We start from the raw sequence: 13,919 nt of genomic DNA on the forward strand, positions 1-13,919 counted from the left end.
ATTCAACCCGTTGCCGTTGTGCTCGTAAATCAAAAACTTGGATCATTCTTTCTCCTGATAAAAATGCTACAAAATGAACCGTGGCATATGCAAATTATATTTCTCCATGCAACTGAAGATTTTCTAACATAGTAGGTACCTATGAAGTTTATTCTGTTAAAGCAAAGTACTTAGGTAAGTAAAAGATGAAAATTCAAATGTCTCCCATACTTACAGCTTTATTTCATGAAACTTTGAATTAACTTTTCAAATTCGACCGTTGTTTTATTGCTGAGTGTACAAACTGTGGACCGAAGCTGGTCGGGCGATAAAATCAAATAACACGGATTTGCTACGATCAAGGCTCTTTATCACAAACGACTTTGAAGTCGTTTGTCGTGGCGTGTTCGACGCGTGAACACAGTCATCATCATCAGCCGTACGACGCCCACTGCTGGGCATAGGCCGAATTCGATCCCTTGACACTGAATTACTCTACGATGTCACGAGTACTCCAAACCAAACCAATTATGAAAATGGTTCTCTTTACATAGTCATAAGAGTTAAAAAGACGACATTAAAGCAATTCATCTCAACAATGGTGCTAATTCCTGCAGACGTCATCTAATTGTATTTTAAGTTAAACCTGTCATTTTCTTATCCGTTGAAAAAGAAGGGACGGGTAATCGACAGGCATAAAATTTATGGAATACACGTCAATTTTAAGCAGAAATCTAAAACAACCGTCTAAAAATTTTACATCGGCCAATAACCCGACAGGGTTAAGTAGATAGCACGTCAAACGGATTATATACCAACGAGATGCCTATTTTATTCGCCCGGGTTATTCATTCGCTTTAAAATTAACTTGTTGACAATCATCCGTCCCTTTCCTTTTCGGCGGTTAAGAAAATGACGGGTATAACTTAAAATAAAATTAGGAGGTGTCTGCATGTTTGGTTAGGACATTACCGGCTGATCACCTGATTGTCCAAAAGTAAGATGATCCGTGCTTCGGAAGACACGTTAAGTCGTTGGTCTCGGTTACTATTTACTGATGTAAGTAAATAGTCGTTACATGAGCCATGTCAGGGGCCTTTGGCGGCTCAGTAATAACCCTGACAGGGTTGATGAGGTTGGTATTCCACCTCACAACCTACACGATAAGAAGAAGCATAAGTCGTGAACGTTAAAATACCTCGTCTTTATCTGCGTAGTCTGTTGGATGAGTCCCGGGGGACGCAGACCCTGCAAATTGACCACTTGCAATCGAGATGAATCGAGACATTCGCATAGAGTGCCGGAGAGCGTCCTTGGTTCTAAATACTTACATAAGATCACGACTCCAATTGGGGTAGTCAGAGGTACATCAATCGCAAGATGAACTAAAATGTATGTGGATGGGTTTTTGAATGTTTATAACGTCTGACGTCCGGGTGAGCTGCAATGTCCTACTACCCACAACATTATTTTTATTTTATTATGTTCTGTACTTTAATTGTTCTTAATGTATATAATGTTTTTGAACGTTGTATAAATTGATTGATGACAGGAAACCTAGCATCGAGACAAACCATTCCTGGTTTAGCGATGCTATGCGTCAAAACTGTATACTCAAAGTTTATCAAATAAATAAATTAAAAAAAAAAGAAAAAAAAAATACGTCATGGTAAAATAAAAACTTTGTCTCAAGCCTATGGGCTTCCCAGCCAAAAAGCTAGCCAAGCCAGTGGCTATGGCCACTGTGACAGGTAGAGAGACAGGTTGTGGTCCTTGCAGGGCCACAAACGATCGGAAGAAAACTTACAGCCACTCTTGATAAAACATGACGAACTCCATCCATAGCGACAGGATACCAGCTCATTCTCTATAAATAATGGACTTAGCAGAACTGCTATATTAATTGTATTCTTCAAGTTACAACATTCTCTTTTGAGTCGAGTCTCTCTTAATTTGTCTATTGGCTATCAAAACTGTTTTGTAACTTATAACTATAACAGTTAGATCTATTTAGACAAAAATAAAGTCAAAGTGACAATGGTTGTTTTGACATATCAGTATTACTGAACCATCTAGTTTACATATTATGTAAGTGTATGCCTGAATGTTCACCTAAAGAAGAACGCAAGAAAATGGACGAGAAAGGACCCCACCCTCCCAAAGCGGGCCAACCGAGCAAGCCATACAAGCGGGTGTCGGACCCACCTTTTCCAGTTCCCACCCCCCAGTTGACCCGCAGGGACCCGTCCTTACCAACCGTCGCCAGTACCTCGACGGGCCAAAAATCAAACCCTGACCAACACACCGAAGTTGTCAAGGTACCCTGGACCAAGCGACTCCGAAAATACTGCTACGACAGACAAAATAACACGTTCTGTGACAGAACATGCCATAGTTGGCTGAAAATCGTCAGCTACTCGATAATCTACCTTATTTTCCTCATGACCTACACCATGATCCTCCTTTACATATCACTGATGATAATCAAGAATCAAGAAAGTTCACCAACGTCTGGACTAGCTGAATACCTGACGTATACCCCAGGCAGTATAGGTCTGACTGCGACTCCGTTGTCAGAGTTCAGTTATCCATTAATATGGTACAGGAATGGAGAGGCTGATGATTATAAGAAGTATGTGAGAGCTTTGGACGCGTTGGTGAGTAAAAAGCGACAGAAGCGGGATGTGCGCTCCGACTTGGGGCCTTGTGGTTATCCTCCGTACGGTTACGGCGCCGAACCGTGCATCGTGTTGAGAATAAACAAGCGGTGGCATTGGGTTGCTGAGCCCCTGAGCCCGGGTTCACCACAAGCGAAGCTGGCTCCAAAAGAAGTCCAGACCTGGGTGAAGAAGGATGCAAAATATTGGTTGCATTGCAGCGGTTGCCATAACTACGATAGGGAACATATAGGCAGGATCAAGTACTATCCGGATCCTCCAGGATTTGATTCAAGACAATTTCCTCTGAGGAATGCGAGCTTTGCTCCACTAGTAGCAGTTCAATTATCAAACTTTACTTTAGGTATATCATTAGCCATAGAATGTAAATTGTGGTACGAGAATGGGACGTCTACTGTGTCGTTTCTCTTGTACGTTTCACCTAAAAGTAAAGGTATGAAAAATGGTACTGCGCAGTTTGGTTAAATAAATTATTACAATATGATGTTGATGTCGTTTTTTTTTCTATCTCAGACATACAGACACAACCCACGTTTGTGACCCTGATGGGGGTGTCTGGGACGACAAGTAATTAGAAGAAAATTTTCACTCACACTTGGCATCATTACAGCCGTGGTCGCCGGTAGTTTTGAAGACGTTAGATTTTTTTAGAGTTTTGGGGTTACACTGTCTTGTTTGTGTCTCTGCAGAAAGCGTAGTGTTAATTATTACTTACGATAAGTTGCAAAAGAGCAATCAGTTTCTTGAAAAGTAATAAATTAATGGGTTGCAAAATATATTTTTTTAAATTTTCATACAAAATTTAATTTTATATTTTTGGAAACATTTTATTTTTACATTCGATTATACTTCAATTACACTTCAGAATAGCAAAGGATAGCAAAAATTTCAGAAGATTTTATTCAAAAATTTGAAATTCTCATACAAATTGTAACAAAAATTTAGTTTTTTCAAAATTTTCAACAGTTTTTGTATGGTCGAATCCCCCAATTTTGACACCATCTGAAGAGTTTTTGCGCCCCCTTTCAGAAGACACCCTGCTTGTCGCGATACGAGCGCTGGACAGCAAACGTTTACATGGTTACATGTCGTTTCTGTAATAGACCAAAAACACCTACTTATTAAAACATTAATTTTATAATTATGACAACTAATGGTTCATAATTTCACCACTGTTTACAAATAAGTCGCTGGGCTCAGTGACTGCACTATTGCTCTTTGATTGTACATCTTATTACCGAGATGGAGTAAGAAATATCCCAAACCAATAGGTATAATAGCGTTTCCTTTCCTATTCGCTACGGAAGCGCACACTATGGAACCTACTAAGACATCAAATACCAGGTACCTGAGAGCTCCCGTACACCGAGTTGTGATTCACTTTCAAATAAGGATATGGGTTCTCAAGGCTCTGCTTATAATGGTCGTTTTGGCGATGTTTGCGTCTCTATTTGATGTTTGGAGACCGTTCCTCATTCCGTACTTACGTAAACTTAGGTATATGTACTATGTAATAATGTTGCTGTTCCGGTCGAGTAACTTAATACAATCTGAGTCAAAAGATCTAAATAATTCGTTGCCTCTTTTTTTTGACGTGACTTATTGTAGATTTGCCGCAGATGGCATTAACTATTTGGCCGGACAAATGGGGAGCGCTGAAGGCTCTCACCCGGTACAACATTTAAGACATCAGGCCTGAGGGTGCCCAGTTGGGCGCGAACCTCTGCTCAGGGCGTCGTCTGAGAGGAAAAATATTTGAAAGAATTAATCGACACTAGGGGGTCGATAGCGATAAGCGCTGATTGAGGGAAATCGTCGACCACGTATCAGGGTCCTGAAGAGTTGCCTCTCTAATTAAACGGAAAAAAATATGAAAAATATAATAAGAAAGTATGCCATGACTATCTAGAGGGTGTTAGTGACACCGCACCGTAACGATAGAAAAAAATAGAACGTCTATTTGATTGTACAAAACGATGGAAGGTCTTTTTCTTATCAGATTTTTTAATTTTCCCTATTTGAGGATAGAAAATTGCTTCCAATGAAATACGCCGGTAACCAAACAGCTTCCAATATTAATATAACCCCGAGATAATTGTTTGTTTTACTGGTCTAACGAACCGTAAGAAATTATTGGTTGTAGGAAAAAAGATAATATAATTTAAATAATTATTTTTTCAATTTACTTAGAGGTATAGATACAGGATGTAACGAAAACTTTGGGGGATGATTTAGACCATTATTCTGAGTCGATATAAAGTGGAATAAAAATTTCCAGTCGGAATGTTCATGAAGATTTTAGTGTTTTTTCAGTGCTTCAACCGCACCGCGCGCGACTCGATATATATCGAGGGCTTTGACCAATAGGAGAACGACGTCTATCCAAGTAGATAACATTCGCTGCGTCTACTGGTCGAAGCCCTCGATATAATTCGCGCCAAGAATGACTAGAAAAAGAACTATCATCGTTTTTAGTACAGTCAGGTAAAAGTTCTAATATTTTTTTTCGTTACGATATCACTAACATCCTGTGTATAGGTATAAATGCTACTTTATTAAATGACCGTAAATGTTCAGACATTAAGTGGAATGTTGGAGGTCTAATGGCAGTTCCGTGTCGAATCGCAAATGTTATTGTGATGCAGGGACGTAAATAAGTACGTATACTTTTTCGACATTCTACACGACAAATGTATCGTCAAAGAGAGGGTTTTGTCGACATGGTAACTTAAGAGCTTTTTGGCTCGAGAAATGGGAATAATATTACTATAAAAAAGGTTGGCCCTACAGCGCTCCTTATTTGCCCGGCCAAGTAGTTAATACCATTAGAAATTCGGAAAGTAAACTCGTTCACAAAGACTCCAACATAAGATAAACTCACAACTATAATATAATGGTGTAGTTAGAAGTACATCCATCGCAAGATGAACTAAGTACAACCCCCCCCCCCCCCCCCCCCTCACCGAGCTTTCTGGTCTGGTCTGGTCTTATAATGGTGGAGGCAGTTACGTAAGTCCTTCACACGGAATAGAAGAAACAGTCTGGAAAGGCCCTGACGCGCATTTTGTATGGGAACCGCTGTCGCCGGTTCAACCCTACTCTCTTTTACTACTACTCCTGCACGCAGATAACTACGATAGCTCTACTGCTTTTCAAATTTCATAGGAACTTTACCGGCAATGTATCTTTTATCTGATAGGCTGGCATTTTACCATTACTTTTTGTAAGATAGTACATACAAAAGTATTTTTTGATAAATAACTGATCATCACTAATATTTTAAGCTTTCCTTTAATAAGAAGGGACGGATCTCCTTGTATAATTGTCGATATTTGATTTTTTGCCCTGCAGGTCATAATTTATTTATTATTTTTATTTATTTCACATATACATAGTCATTACAGATAAACCAAATCGACAATGTATGCAAACTATTTACTAAAAAACTTTAGACTGATATTAGTGAATTCCGCCAACGAACATGTATATAAATCTGTGTCCGGGTTTTCTTGAGCTATTTCGTAATAATAATGCACAATACGACCTTTTAATATACTATCGCGGAGCTCTGTGCGTCGTAAAGTTTGCGGACGAGTATAGTGCAAAGTTGAAGTGTGAACTATTTGCTCATACTTGTATGGCGCGCGTTTCGCGCTCACTTGGCCCTTCCAACCTATGTCTTCTATTCCGTGGTCTCTCGTTAGAAAGCTAGTAAACAAAAAAACAGCGATGTGGTTCGTTGGCGTCCAATTGCTGTCCAAGGCATTACGACGTCCTTGAATGTAAGACTCCCCACGGACACACAAATTGGATGAGAGCTCGCTATCTCCGTAATTTGTGGGCAATGCACAATAATGTGGATATGACAGTTGTTTATCATCGTCAGGAGAATTGGCATTTCTATTGCCACCATTATGACAATAAGGGTGTGTCATTGCTAATAGAGGTCTGCCGTCATTTGTTTTGTTCATACCTATAGTCAAGTTGATGACGTGAACAACACACACTACGCCACATTGAGAAAATGCAGCCACTTTTTTAACGAAGTCCAATGGTGAATATGATGAACGAATGGTGATATCCACCGCCCATAATATGGACCATAGTCTTCGGTTTTTACTGCATGCCCGGGAAGACAAGCAGCTAAACGCTTTTCGTGTTTTTATTCGCTCCCAATCCAGCTTGGAATCTGAAGAGGAAAATGAGTACATGCGTACATACAGGGTGTTAGTGACATCGTGACGAAAACTTTGAGGGATGATTCTGACCATGAGTTTGAGTTGATATCAAGTGGAATTTTCTGTCCGAAAATTCATGATTTTTTTCAGTTCCGAAGTTTTGTGGCAGAAAATTCCACTTGATATCAACTCAGAATCGGTGGTGGTGGAGCGGTATGAATCATTCCTCAAAGCTTTCGTTACGATGTCACTAACACCCTGTATATAACATAAGATCACGCTTATTTCCCGTTAATTAGAGACCATGGAATTTCAGGGAACTTTTATTCTCATCAAAGTCCTCACGCACGCTTGCCGCTTTAGGGAAGATGAATATAGATAATAATAATACAAAAATATATTTACGCAATAATTTATTGATACGCTAGTAATTCAATTTTATTATTTTAATCTCACACTATTTTAAGATTTAGACTCGTAAAGTAGTGAAGACAGAATCCGAACTCCTTCGTCTACATTAAAGTAAAATATTTATCATTTAAATTACAAAATTCACTGAAATGGCAACGCAGTATAATGTAATCAATATATCTATTTATTCATTTAAATTTATTTACATCATGTCTATATTTTCCCGTGGATTTTTATATCAAATAAATAACTTTAATTCAATATTTGAAGATGGAAAACTTAATTTTATATATTATATATGCACTGTTTTTTTATATTAATGAGTATAGTTGAAAAATGCCAGCAAATAATGTTATTTTGTAGCTCTATATTCAAATTCAACATACGTATACTTTTTATTTGACATCAAACCATTCAAATACGCATATATACATGTTAAATATAATGACAAATATTAAATTGCTTTTCACTACATATTCTATGAACCACTGATTGGCACTAGCTATATCTATCACATTGGGACCTTGCTGAGGAATATTATATTTTATAGATTTAAGAAAACTAGTATTTGTATATTTAGGCAAAGGAATTTCAGCAACTTGATCCTATCTTGAGTGATTTTTGAGTTTGCAAAACCACATTCACTTCAGTAAAAAATAAATATTGAACTCAATTTTAAAAATACAAAATAAAAATACTTCTACCAAATGTGACGAAACATATTTTTGATACCTATAAGTGATTCTACTATTTTTTTCTACCTTTTTATTAATAGTCAGAAAATGTCCCATATTTTTAATAAATGAAATAAAAATATTATTTCTCTAGTAAACTTGTGAATGGGTGTTGCATTATTTGTAGGTATCAAAATAAAATACTGCAGATTTTTTCACAACTCTCAATATTAATCCTTAATGACACCTTAAAATTTAGATAAAACGATTTTTTACTTATTATTTCTAATTTTCATATAAAAATCTGCCGTATTTCATATTTGACTGGTTTTGGATATATAGAAGTTTTCAGTGCAAGTAGCGTCAAAATAATTTAAATGAGCATATTTTTATGGGAATTACTGGCTAATATCTCATATTAAAAAAAAGTGAATTGCAAGTCATATATTTTTTAAGTTAAATTAGTACCTTATTTGTACTCTAAATTATTTAGTATTGCAGTTATCACGGAGAAAGAAATTACCTGACGGTCAACCGGATAGAATGAAAAATATACCATTTAGAAAAATTTCAAATGTTGCTAGTTTCGTCACAAATTTCTTAATATTTAATAGGTTTCGTTTACATCTTGGTATATTTTATAAAGTAATTTTGGCGCTACTGGAACATCCACATTTTATATCTTGATAAAACTATTGTTATTTAGATGAAAAGATACAGGATCTAAGAAATCTGTACACTTGAAATATTTAAAACTTTATTTCAATCTTACCAATTGACTGATCAAATGCTACAGTTTATACATTCAAAGAAGCTTGTAGTATTAATGATAACATCAGCTATACAATTCCTGTTTATGTCAGCAATATTTATGTAGGCTTTATCAAAAATAGAAGGATTAGAGTAATATATATCACAAAATATATTCATTGTTACAACGATGATCCTTTGTTTTCAATACCAAATTTTTTGAACTTTGAAATAAACATTTGTAAGTGCATGGTGATATAGTATAGAATAAGCAGGCTATTTCCATAGAAAACAATATTGTAGACATAGGAGAAGGGGGCTAATGTCGTTTATCTAAGTGACATTAGCTATCAAACTTCCTGCACCCCACCTTCCGCCCCGTGTGTTGGCATATCATTTACATAATCACTAACTTATCTTAAAGATAATACAATCACATCGTAAAGTTACTCTGTGCCTAAATGTTTGTGGTTTGAACTTGCAATTTTCGGGTGCGGTACAGTCCGCACAGTTTTCTATGAAAATAGCTTTCTATTCTTTGAAAATGTTTTGAATAATGTCCAAAGTGGCATTGAAAACAAAAGTAAACTAGTAGGCCTGACAACCCTCATGCTGGACCACTGAAAAAGAGGTATTCATTTTTTCTATGTATTTGGTGATGTTCTTTTCGTGACAATATTTTTGTATGGGTCTTTGCCACAAAACAGATAATGTCAAATCGGTTTCGGCTTTAAAAGTTGCAGTTGATTGGAAGATTGTTTTGGAAAGGTTATGTTACTTCTCTGAATTTCCAGTTAAGTCATCTTTTTAATCAATAAAATACTGCTTTATTTTTAAGTTTCAATGGACGCGATACGGCTCACCATCTTCATATATCACGTTGGTCTTAACAGAAAGCTGGGTGAATTATTTCATCTTGTGATGGATGTATCTTTGACTGTCCCAATTGGAGTATAGTCGTAAGATTCTGTTTAAGTATATTTTTGTTTTTCAATAGAAAGACAACTGAAGAACATCACCCCATAGAATGCAACCATGCCATAGTAGATAGACTAACAATAAACCAAGCGCAGCCGCAGCAAGAAAATATTAAAGTTTCTAGCGTGCATAAAAATATCGTATAAAAAAGCGGAACTCATCATCAACTGGACTAAAACGCATTTAATATAAAATATAAGCCACTCCGACAAACAGTCTAATACGAACAACATTTCTTATAATAACCAGCGATATATTATTACTTATATATATACATAAAATCACTCCTAAACACTCCAGAGCCATGAAGGCAAACCTGCGGCTAAGAACTTTTATTATTTGAATATTGTAATATATAACGAAATTCTGGGCGTGAATTTATGTATACATAATTGTAAAATGTGAGTCCTGAAATACTTATAAGTCAGTCAGTAAGTATTTAATCAACACACTGCGAGATGACATCCGAATATATCTTACAGCATGCTTCATTCCGCGCCTTGTGAAATATATCAGTTATTATAACAATATTAATGTTTAGAATTTTAAATTCAAGAATTGAATTCTTTACCTCCATTACATCGTAACTGCCAATACGATCACAATGCCTAATCGTGTAACTCAGTCATATTAGAAATCCTATCCTGTGATTGGTTGAAACTAACTACTGCAGTAAATTCATTGATATTTTAGCCAATCACAGAGAGTTACATGAACATCCTAAATAACGTACAATCTTAAGCATGATGGTGGCTTAATTTTCTAGTATTTTATGAACTGATATATTTCCCAATGGCCTTTGTAAATATAACTACTGACACATTTTTACATAATATATGTAATAAAATATGTTTTTTTTTCTTTATATCAACAAGTTAACCAGATAGACTTTTAAACAGCTAAACAATGAAAACTGTAAGAGAGTAAATATATTAAGCATTTGTTGAAGATAATGAATAAATAGGACTTAGATTATGAACATGAAATTGTATGGGAAGATGTATATGTAAAGACTTTATAAATTGAGATAGCTACCGAAATGAGAAGAAATGCTACAATTGATATAAAATACTGATCATTTTGCCGTCGTCCATTTTGAACTATGCTTCTATGTTTGAACCAATCACGGAAATGTATTATCACGTGTTGGAAGTACGCTATTGGTCAATTTAAAGTCACTAAGATCCGATATAAACCTTTCTTGGATAATGCAGTAATTCGTTACTTCTTTTAAATGACAGTACCTATTGTTAATTGTAAGTTTTGGTACGAGTTTGTTTTTTTTTAAGAAGCATTTATGAAAGTATTGGACGAAGGCATGAAACTAACTCTACCAAAACAAAAAGAAAACGATTAGGTGCGCAGAATAAATTACAAAATGATTTCATAAGACTACGACTAATATTCCTATTAGACAAACGAATACACCTATAAATAATTATTATATTCTTAACAATGGACGAACACATAATATCATTCGAGCGAATGCAGTCTACTTAGACGATCATAATTAAGTCATTGCTTTCGATTAATTTGAAGGCCTTAAGTCGAAAGGCAAACAACATTATGAAAGTTCGTTAATGTCAGCAAGATGTTTCTGTACCCATTTAATGTGTAAAGAATAAATATTCGAAAAATTGCAGCTCATGAATAATTTTGTCTAACCTTTCGATTTAAACCTTCGTACAACTTATCTATCATAGAACCGACGTAAATGCAAATTCTAAAACACATTAAGTGCACTTCAACACATAAATGGTAAGTCTCATTCGATATCCTTCGACATACCGCACCACAAGGACAATAGACACCTGGACGACTTTTGATAATGATAACAAAAGATACACTTATAGAAAAAATATATTCTAACAGCGTAAATATGAGCAAACTTATATTGAAGAATATTATAAAATTGCACTTACTTACTTAAACTTAAAAAGTGAACCTTAATATTACAAAGAAACAAGATTGAAATAGTAATACACAAGGTGGGAAAACTCATAACGTCATCCAGTTGTCTTTGGACAAAGTTTGCAAAATCGTACTGCAAAGCAGTGCACAAAATGCGTGGTTCGCCAAAATCATCTTTTAAACTAGACTCAAACAGGATCGGGGTAACAAACACAATGTGCACTAAGTCGAAAAACAAATCAAAGTTAAAATAATCTGATTCAATCCCTTGAGATCACACTTCTGCTCTCCGTTTTTAAACAATAAATCACAATTTAGGCTTCACTAGAATTCTATCGCACTTATATTAACACTCCGAGTCAGAGCCAGTCCTCCACTTGGTATTTGGTAACCATCGTCCAATATTGCTAACACTAACTAGGATTTGGCTATTCAAGACCTATTCACGCGTCAAATAATTCATAGGCCACATAACACAGGTACTGTACACTTTAAAATTTGATATACAATGCAATATCTCACTTGCCTGGATAATTATTTGATGATATATAAATTCAACTCCAGTGCCCAGAAGTTTGTATATCCCAAGTTAAAATTGGTACACCCGCGACAATATCAGATAGAACTCCTCGTAGACTCCTAGAAGCCAAAACAATCCTCATATATACAGAGCCGTCAGGATTGCCATGCCTATGATGATGTAGGTGTTTGGCGAACTTAGGAACCCTTTACTCCAACTGCAATCGAGGTCCCTTGCAAACACCTGGAATAAGAATGAGCTTGTAGTGAAGAGACTATATTGGAAAATACAAAGGTGATGCTGGAAAGTTTTCATATTGTCGATATCATTCCCTCATCATTTACTTAATTTATATACTTACATCGGTTAAAGTTCTGTTGTCATAATAAGGGCATGTTGCGAATCTGACGTCATCGCGAGTCGCGACACATTTGAATGGGCTTGGACATAAGTACTGTCTTCTTTCTCTGTCCCACGCTTCTATCCATCTGTAATACAAGATAATACTATAAAAATACAGATTTTTCCAGATGAGTAATCTTTAGCAATAAAATTATGTAGTTATTCATCACAATAACTACTTTTCTGACAAACCATCTAAGTCGTAATGTAATACAGCAAAAATTGAAATAGTTCTGGGAAAGACAGTGGAGCTTGTTTTCTACGTTATATCGGAATCCTGTTCGATAATTTCAACTAATTAAATTCCGCATGGCATCATGAAAGTTTTCTTACCCAATACCACAATCACAGACCAAAGGATTGCCAGCAACAAGTATGTCTTGAAGGAACACAGTATTCGGAACGCCCGGCCATTCCTTTTGGCCAGGATTGGGTACTCTGGTTATGTAGTTCCACCGAAGATCCAGAGTAAGGTTCCTTACACGACCGGCTCTCCAGAACACTTCAGGAGCCAGTTCTTCGATGCTCGTGTTGATGATGGTGAGGCGAAGGACTTTGGAGTGAACACCCTAGAATGTGCAGAGATATTGCAATAGAACGAAATTGTTTTATAAAATTCAATAAAGTTATCATAAACCAAAATATCTGAAAATATGTTATTTAAAAACCTTTATTCTGCAGTATGTTTTCAATATTCGGATTTTAGTAAGTATATTGACTACTTTTGATGATAAGTAAGAAAAAACTACTTACGATAAGTAAATAAGGAGAAAGGAACTTCAAATATCTTCCAGTAATAGTAATATTGTTAAGCTTGCAGGGCAACGTTCCGCCTGTCATTTCTTTGCCAAACTCCACGCCAGCATAGTCGGCTTCTACATAAAGATTCTTCAAAGCAGCATTATGACTTAACATGCTTGGTAGGTTGAAATAGTTCACATTCACATAGGCCGTCAATTTCAAAGTCCTCAACGCGTACATTTTGCTGAAAGCACCGTGCTGAAACAAATGTTAATATTTTTTTATGGTTACGTCAAGTTATGAATATTAGTCCACGGTCCACTGTTGTAAATCGTGTCCGTAATCAAACTTACCTCAAAGATTCTCACTCGCAGACGAGTAACATCCAAATATTCAAGTTTAGATGACAATCCGTAAAGACTAGTGTTCATCAATGCTGTTATAGGGTTCCCAGATAGTGAGAGCCAGCGGAGATCAGTAAGAGAATGAGTTGCCACTGGTACGGCAGTAAGGTCATTGTAGGAAAGGTCGAAAGCTCTCAGACGAGTGAGGTTCGCGGTTGTATCTGGAGGAATTGATGGTAGGTTGTTAAATGACAAGTCAAGACTCTTCAGTTTTGGTAACGGCATGGATGGGATCTGAAATAAAAAATAAACATCAAGTTAAAAAACGTCAACCTTTCAATACCATAAATAAT

At 36.1% G+C, this 13,919-nt stretch overlaps 2 protein-coding genes across 3 annotated transcripts in view; one reads left to right on the forward strand and one right to left on the reverse strand.

Annotated features, from left to right (window-relative positions):
• Positions 1-2,075: 2,075 nt before the first annotated feature.
• LOC126370369 (sodium/potassium-transporting ATPase subunit beta-2-like) lies at positions 2,076-3,122 on the forward strand. The gene has a single exon (XM_050015206.1). The coding sequence runs from the start codon at positions 2,076-2,078 to the stop codon at positions 3,120-3,122; it is 1,047 nt and encodes a 348-aa protein (XP_049871163.1).
• A 4,109-nt stretch (positions 3,123-7,231) lies between these two features.
• The window catches only part of LOC126370197 (chaoptin), a 95,925-nt gene continuing 89,237 nt past the window's right edge, over positions 7,232-13,919 (reverse strand). For both annotated transcript variants that reach the window (XM_050014960.1, XM_050014962.1), the window contains 5 exons: positions 13,576-13,860; positions 13,235-13,480; positions 12,815-13,050; positions 12,441-12,567; positions 7,232-12,322 (listed from right to left, as the gene is read on the reverse strand). In XM_050014960.1, coding sequence (XP_049870917.1) covers positions 12,218-12,322; positions 12,441-12,567; positions 12,815-13,050; positions 13,235-13,480; positions 13,576-13,860 — 999 coding nt within the window. In that variant the 3' untranslated portion in view covers positions 7,232-12,217. The remainder of the gene's footprint in view (positions 12,323-12,440; positions 12,568-12,814; positions 13,051-13,234; positions 13,481-13,575; positions 13,861-13,919) is intronic.

This window comes from Pectinophora gossypiella, chromosome 10, assembly GCF_024362695.1.
Source record: "Pectinophora gossypiella chromosome 10, ilPecGoss1.1, whole genome shotgun sequence".
NCBI classification, from domain to species: Eukaryota; Metazoa; Arthropoda; class Insecta; order Lepidoptera; family Gelechiidae; genus Pectinophora; species Pectinophora gossypiella.

Bases quoted from the DNA above. Each gene is read 5' to 3' on its own strand.
- LOC126370369 (XM_050015206.1), top strand. From the start codon at position 2,076: ATGCCTGAATGTTCACCTAAAGAAGAACGCAAGAAAATGGACGAGAAA.